Source organism: Epinephelus lanceolatus, chromosome 19 (genome assembly GCF_041903045.1).
Source record: "Epinephelus lanceolatus isolate andai-2023 chromosome 19, ASM4190304v1, whole genome shotgun sequence".
NCBI lineage: Eukaryota > Metazoa > Chordata > Actinopteri > Perciformes > Serranidae > Epinephelus > Epinephelus lanceolatus.
Window position 1 is genome coordinate 15289694 of NC_135752.1, and position 7742 is coordinate 15297435.

At 37.7% G+C, this 7742-nt stretch overlaps 1 protein-coding gene across 1 annotated transcript; it reads left to right on the forward strand.

The window, feature by feature from the left end:
• The first annotated feature begins 245 nt into the window (after nucleotides 1-245).
• cplx4a (complexin 4a) lies at nucleotides 246-6506 on the forward strand. Its single transcript, XM_033647391.2, has 3 exons — nucleotides 246-598; nucleotides 2707-2794; nucleotides 5372-6506. Exons 1-3 carry the CDS (start codon nucleotides 435-437, stop codon nucleotides 5597-5599), a joined length of 480 nt encoding a protein of 159 aa, XP_033503282.1. The 5' UTR covers nucleotides 246-434; the 3' UTR covers nucleotides 5600-6506.
• Nucleotides 6507-7742: the final 1236 nt, after the last annotated feature.

Below are 7742 nucleotides of genomic sequence, written 5' to 3' on the forward strand. Positions count from 1 at the left end.
GCAGCATATGTGTGGTCCCAAACCAAGGACACCCATCTCCAAAACCATTTTTATGATGAGCATGGCACCTAGTTCTTGCAAAGAACACATAAAGTGTCAACATTAATAAAGAGAAACGTCCACAAAGGTCTGCATGATTTAAAAATAGAGAGAAAACAGGCCATCTGCCTCTTAGCATAGTGGAGCAGGGAGGATTAAATCCAGATTATGGCCGTTGTGTGTGTGTAAGTGTGTGTGTTTGTGTCTGTTGCTTGTCGTCAGTGTGTCCTTGGCTGCATAGACAAGCAGCAGGTTAGCTAGAGAGCTACCACTGGATTTGACAGCTATAGGAAGCCGAAGCGGAGGGCGTCATAAGGGGAGCATCATCACTTTCACCTAGTAAAAGAAAAAAAAGTAGTCTCACCCTCGCAGAGTGAACAGTCACACAACTCAAGATGGCTTTCTTGATCAAGAGCATGATTGGGAACCCCCTGTCAGGAATGGGTCTTGGTGGTGGAGGTGACAAAGAAGAGGAGGCCACCCCCTCAGATCCAGCCAAAGCAGCAGGGATGACACGCGAGGAGTATGAAGAGTACCAAAAACAGTTGGTGGAGGAGAAGTAAGTAGTAACATGGACACTACTCCATTTTGAATTGATGCCATCAGCCCATCGCAAACACTGTGGCTGCAGAATGTACAATCTGACCTTGACAAGCTCTTTTCTACTTACCCCCATTGTTTACTGTTCCCTTCTTTTGCACCACCATACTAACCCAAACTACATGTATACATTTATTTATTATTTTCATGATCCTGAAATGAGCAGGCTGTGTTTTTAAGAGTTACATCTGTTGCTGAAGGTCACAGCAGAGGTACCACCATGGTGGATCTTTTCTTAATAATATCCCACTGAGGCGAATTGTCGTGCATGGATCAATAATCTCCCATAATCTGTCATCTGTTTCTGCATCCAGAACAGTCATGAGGAACATTTTGAGGGACTTTTTAGTGTTGAAAACAACTAAGTAAGCCATTGTAAAATGGTAGGTTTATTCTCAGCTGAAAAACACAGACTTTAGGGCAGTAAATGTTGGAATATTTACACTGAAACATTAACAATCTAGTGATTAAGGAGATTCTGTGATCCTGCAAAATTATATTTATTTATCTGTTTTATTTGGACCTCAATTTGAGGTAGCTGTTGCAACAGAGTCCACTTCAAATGACAGGCAGTTTTATACAATATAGACGCAGCTGTGTTTTAAAAGCATTTTATTATCACTCTTATTTCATTTTGCATGCAATATCCTCTGAAATTAATTTGCTAGACTTTTCAAATTCTCTAGTAAAACGAGCAGCAGGAAGCTTGGTTTTGTCCATCAGTGCATTGTGGTCCACTTCCTTTCACTAAAACATTCACGTAATAAAATGTACACACAACAACAATCTGATTATTCCGTCATGATTTCCATTTTGAAGAAACTCAATAATATATAAAAAATATTCTTTTTACATTTTGAACATTACAAATTTTGTGCTACATAGTAGATTTTTGCAGCATCAAGCAGATCCTGTATTACATAACAAGATTAATCCTGCCTCTCCACTCTCATGTTTGAGAAATTATTTGATTTGTTTCAAAAGTAGACATAAAATGGCAACATTCTCCATAACTGTAAATTTCTAGTGATATATTCAGATCCACAGTTGCACAAATATCTCTATAATCTGTCTGGGCAGTACAAGTATTTGAACTTTTTTCAAAGATTTATTGTGGGGCTTTTTTGCCTTTATTAAATAGTGGTACTGGGGGAAAGACAATAAAGGGGTGGACACATGCAGAAAAGAGCGCAATGGTCAGAATCAAACCCAGGCCATACTTTAGTACATGTGGTGCATGTTCCACCAGGTGAGCTATCAGGTCACCCCACAAATGTAGTTCATCAGAAATTTCAGTCCACTGTGTTGTTGTTGTCGTCACAACAGTTCAAGTTGCGGCGTCTTGGCTTGATTTCAAATCTGCTCGACTCAGTCTGGCCTAATAATCCCATCTTTAATTGGCTGAGGGGAAAGTACGTGAGTCTCGCCTCAAACAAGAATATGCACAGTCTCAGAAAAACACTCAAATAAATGGTCTTTGATAACGTGGCCTAATATGTTGTTATATTACAACATATTTTTTTTTAATTTAATGAGTAACAGAGTGCAGCTTTGGTCTATCTTCTATTCTATCAGTCCAAAGTAGGGTTACAACATTTGTAAGGGGAATGAATTTAGGAGGATGCATTATAGACTTCACATTAAAGTAATACTAAATATCTTCCAAAATTTAGGATAAACCTGCTGCCAAACAGATTTTAAAAAAGAAAAAAATAGTCTCAAGAGACAACATCCAATACACCTGAAAATGTCTAAACGGTCTCTCTGTTGTTTATCTGATTGGGCTAATGTATGTACACAAACACAACAGACTGTGCCATCTGAAGCAAAATAATTTCCATTAATATCAAAATGCTTTAAGATCTATTATGTTGCACTTGCACCACTGACACACTGATGACAACACAAGGTCATTAACCTATGAGGTGTTTTCTAGCAGGTTTGCCTCTTTGTGGTTCCCTGAGAGGATATTAAAATGTACAATATTCTTACTCACCAACATCTGATATTCTTGAGGCCATGAATAAAGGTTCCTGTGCTAATAATATTCATTTATTTCTATTTCAGGATGGAGAGAGATGCAGATTTCTTACACAAGAAGGCAGAGAGGGCAACACTCAGGGTGTGCCTCAGAGAAAAATACAGGCTGCCAAAGGTAAAGAGGGTTCATTCCTTTACTGTAACTAACATATTTAATGTACACTATGCAGTAATAAATTAACCTTAATAGGAACACAAAGGCATAATGGTTGACCCTGTGTTAACTATTTTCAAGCACTACATAAATATAAAATATAAATGGTTGATAACACTAGTATCTACTATAGGAGATAGTATTTACTATCAATTTTAAATTCTATGATGACAAATTTTTTATCATTAAAACTATGTTTTGCTGCATTGTCATTCATTATCTGTTTTTACAGCAGCCTCCACTAACAGACACCCACAGGATGAGTCATAGTTGTAAACAAATAAACAATTAAATCTGCTTACAACAACATTATTGTGTGTTATAATCTATTTATTAAATGTTTAGGGGGTGTAAAGTAAAGTGTTACCAGTTGCCTCAACTCAACACGTAATGATGCAGTTTCTGTATCAGTTTTTATCTGATTATATCTCCTTCTCTCAGTCTTTTAATTATTACATAACTTTATCCTCCAAAGTCTGGCAGAAAAATCAGTCTTTGACGACTGAGCTCGTCATCCCTCCTGCGCAGGTAGAGCAACAAATAGCTACCTCATGGTTGAGGTGATCTTTATCTAACAGCAGCACTTGGCAGCTGTAGCTTGGACAACAGGAGGTGGAAGTCATGCCAGTAGATTAGTGAGAAAGACCAGCGTCCTAGAAGACGTTAGCCTATGTGTCCCATATTGCGCCTAAAGCTAAATGCCGCTGAGCAGGTGTCCCAGGCTCATTAGGGAGCGGCGAGCAGCGTGAATTGGCTTTAAGAAAGAACGACATCTACCTTAGTGGATGTGAACACAGCAACTTGTTTTAAAGGACTGTTAAAGACAAATAAGCTGTGATGGAAGGCGCAAATAAGGTATGTTGGGATTTTATTTACGCCTTTTAAAAGATAATTACTGGTAGAGTGTCCTCTAATCCTATATACCAATCTAGAGGTGAAACCCTGCTTATAATTAAGTTTGTTTTGATGGCAAAAGGGCAAAAATCTCTTTCTAATACAGCTTTTCTAATAGCACAATTTTTATTCATCTAAATGCAGTGATGACCTTGGCTGCTGGAGGCGTCTGCTATAGTCTAACGCAACAGACACTCTATTGTTCAGTTTCCTGGTTTAAACAATGGGTGCATTTCTTTTCAGTGTTTGTCTTTTAAATTGAAAACACACATATATGAGGGGGACAATGGCAGGAGGCCATACATATAAATCTAATTAGTTTCCCTCAATGATGTTTACATTTCATGCCAGCTTGAAAAAGAACAAATGACATTGTCTTTATGAGAACTGAAATATGCATTTTAAATTGATTTCCAACATCAATAAGGCACCTAAAGGGATCCTGATCTGCTGATTCTTTTCTTTCATCGGGTAGAAGGTTGAGTACACATGTACATGCTATTGAGTGAAAAAGAAAAAAAAAAGAAAAAAAATATATATGTATTTATATATGTTTTCTAATAGTACAAGAGTACAGTATGAGTAGAAACAGGAAGATGTTGCTGTTAATCTAATGGAATTAGGGTCTCGTGCAACGCTATAGAAGATATCTTTAGACTATCGCTGGGATTCGGAGTGGAAAGCCTAAGGCAGGTCTGAGATAATCCCACAGATTGAAGTTTAAAGTAGTCCCAGTACGCTGCCTATTGCATGACTATTCCAGATATTAAGCGATTAGATCGGAAAGGATTTAATTTTAGCATTTCTATGATGCAAAAGGCACAGGAAGTGAAGTAAAGTCGAAGGAGACTCGAGTCTGCTTCATAAGAATGTAGAAAACACAGACAGCAGAATATCCTCAAGTGCAGCTGCTTGAATGTGGATTAAGACAGATCCTAGGGTTCATCTATTTTTGTTTCCTAGTTTGCCTGATTGCTTCTCTATAATTAGAATTCAAACGCAGACCAGTGTTGTATATTTTAACGTTTTTATATCTTATAATAGTAAAATTAAAATTAAATCAAAATGAGGTTTAATTAGCAGTTTGTCCTCTGATAAAATGTGGTTGATACATGCAGTGTTTGTCATATCTGAGTGTGAAAGGTCGAAGACACACTGTATGCTTTGGAAATCAGGCAGGCAGACAGCATGTTAATCCAGTAAAAAGCCTTTAAGTCAGTCTTTACATTGTTGACTTCTGCAAATAATAATTCAGTTTCATGAATATGCAGTCTTTGTTATAATTAAGGAAAGAAACACACCCTCCCTCATGTTTTGTACTTGGAAAGTTTATATGGTCAAATTGTGGATCATTATTTTAACTAATCTATATATCAGAGGGGGAAACTATTTAAAAAAAAGTGTAAATGCTGTAAATCTAAGAAAGTCTCAATTTAATTACCTACTTAATTACCTATATATGCTAATATTTTTGGATGATACAGAGACTGTATACAATGGCACACTAAATGAGGAGCACTGTGGTACTTCCTGGGTAACAAAACAGAGACTTCCTTGTCCTTAACATCAATAATCAAGCTGAATGTAATATGTCTGTGTTTCTGGGTTCTGACCGTGTTTTCCTCCTGATGTTGTTGTTTACAGAGCGAGCAGGACGATAACATGCTTGAGATGGCCGGGGACGACGTGGACGTGCCCGAGGAGCTGCTCAAGATGGTGGACGAGGATGCCACGGAGGAGGAGGGCAAGGACTCCATCATGGGCCAGTTTCAAAACTTGCAGAACATGGACATGGACCAGCTGAAGGAGAAGGCCTCGGCCACTGTCACCGAGCTGAAGACCAAAGCGGAGGAGAAGTGCTCCGTCATGTGAGCAGCCTGAGGGGGTCGTCTGTGTTTGAGTGATGAAGAGGAAGAAGAAGAAGAGGAAGAGGAGAACACAAGAAAATTTCAACACTTTCTGAGAATCTGCAGACTGAGCTGTGTTAATAAGTCTGAGATTCAGTTTCAACCGCCTACAAAGTATTCACTTTTATCATAAGCACTACTACTACCAGTCTGCATCTACTGAACAACATACTGTAAAACTTTCCCTGTTAGCTTTTTACTGAATGGGTAGTAATTTACAACATATCATTGCAATAAACTTAAAATACTTTAATTTACAACCAGAGTGCCCCATCTCGCCCCAATGACCGTTATCTTTGATAAACTATGTAGAAAAGTGATTTTCCCAGCCAAGTAGCCCTTTTCACATCATTCACAGGCCACAATACATTTTAATAATATGATTATTTGTGATATAATGTTCGCTTTTTTCTCTGTTTGTTGTAAATTGAGACAGTAATGTCTCTAAACTTGTTATTTTCAGTCAAATAAATAACAAATACACCAAGACAAGCTTATAAAACAACTTATTTAAGTTAAATATTCAATCCTGTATGAGTGTTTCAACTTTCCTTTTGGTTTGTTGGTTATTCTAGATTTTTTTTTGTATGTGGTGTTTGAATTATGACATTTAGATTTTTGCAGTGTTATTACAGAGCAGACATGTTAATTTACTTTGATTTTCTCCACATACTCATTTGAATTGTAATAACGGTTGTTGAGCTGGAAACATTTTGCAGAAACATTTGCAGATTTGCACAAATCACAAGTTTAAAATACTGAATGATTTATTCCATAAAAATGAAAACAATGTACATAAATACAGATGAAATACACATAAGGAAACTTGTAAATGTATTGTTCAAATAAAAATGTATATTGAATACGTGAAATATGTCAGTTTGTGTTGTGAGGCTGGCTGCTGGAAAACTTCCTACATATCGACAGTCATGTGCAGCTTTTTCCACAGACACACATCTTCAAATTGTCACAATGTATTGAGGTATGAGGCTTTCTGGTCAGTCCCACAGAAATTCTGTTGTACAACCATTTAACATTGAAGATTAAGAAACTTAAATTAATCTCATCTACCCAAATCAGAGCTAATGCAGTGAATAAAGAAAAAGGTCTTAATTTAATTGGGCATTATCCAAACACTTGTTAGGAGTGATTAGGCAGAACAGGGGGGAGGAAGGAATCCTCAACATTTAGTTTCACATGAACCCAAGTTTAAATGGCTGTGGATTTGTAAAGTCTGGAGATTACCATCTAATAGGATCAGCAGAGCCAAGGTTGTCAGCCTGTGTCCCCGCCCGCTCACTCGCTCTCTCTCTCTCTCTCTCCCTCAAACTCAGAATAGCTCAGGACAAACTGGACTGCTGCAAAACCAGACATCTCATTATTCTTTTTGAATTTTCATATAATTTACCCATTTAAATGTTAGTAAGTCTTAAAGTTACACATAATTAAGGACATGGCCACTTTGAGTGACAGGCTGTCTGCAAGGTGGCACCACAGGTAATTGGTCAGACTCACCCCTCACTCTGCCCTAACTATGGTCACTTCCAGCTCTACAAATCCAAGATGGCAACAGCCAAAATGCCAAACTTGGGGGTTCAAAACAGTGACATCATGGTGGCTACATTCATTTTTATTTATATGTAAAGTCTATGCTACAGCCAGGAGACTGTTAGCTTAACATGACTGAAAACATAGGGAAACAGCTAGCCTGCCTCCTTCAGAAGGTAACAAAATGTGCAGCACCTCTAAAGCTCACTAATTAACGTGTTACATCTTTTTGTATCCTTTTGTTTTACAAAAACAGAATTACTGCTTCCAGTCTGGCACATTACAGCCTGTAAAACTGACAAATTGATGTTTTTACTCTTGTTTTTTATGTGCATCATAACAACAAGATGTGATGTGTTAATTAATTAGCATGAGAGGTGCTGGTGCAGCCTAGTCGCCAGAAGAAAATGTTGGCATTGTACATTTCTACAAACCATGAAAAACTTACATTTATACGTATCATATCAACCTTTCTAAAATGACTTACCTCTGGTTACATGTATGGCAGCAGGCCTTGTCCTTGTTAGGAGGAAAGGATGGTTGACATGGGTGCTGAGCTG

Excerpts from the sequence above, each read along its gene's own strand:
- cplx4a (XM_033647391.2), top strand. The coding sequence starts at position 435 with ATGGCTTTCTTGATCAAGAGCATGATTGGGAACCCCCTGTCAGGAATG. Across the intron at positions 599-2,706 it reads AAACAGTTGGTGGAGGAGAA|GATGGAGAGAGATGCAGATT; the intron begins GTAAGTAGTAAC and ends TTTCTATTTCAG. Across the intron at positions 2,795-5,371 it reads AAAAATACAGGCTGCCAAAG|AGCGAGCAGGACGATAACAT; the intron begins GTAAAGAGGGTT and ends TGTTGTTTACAG.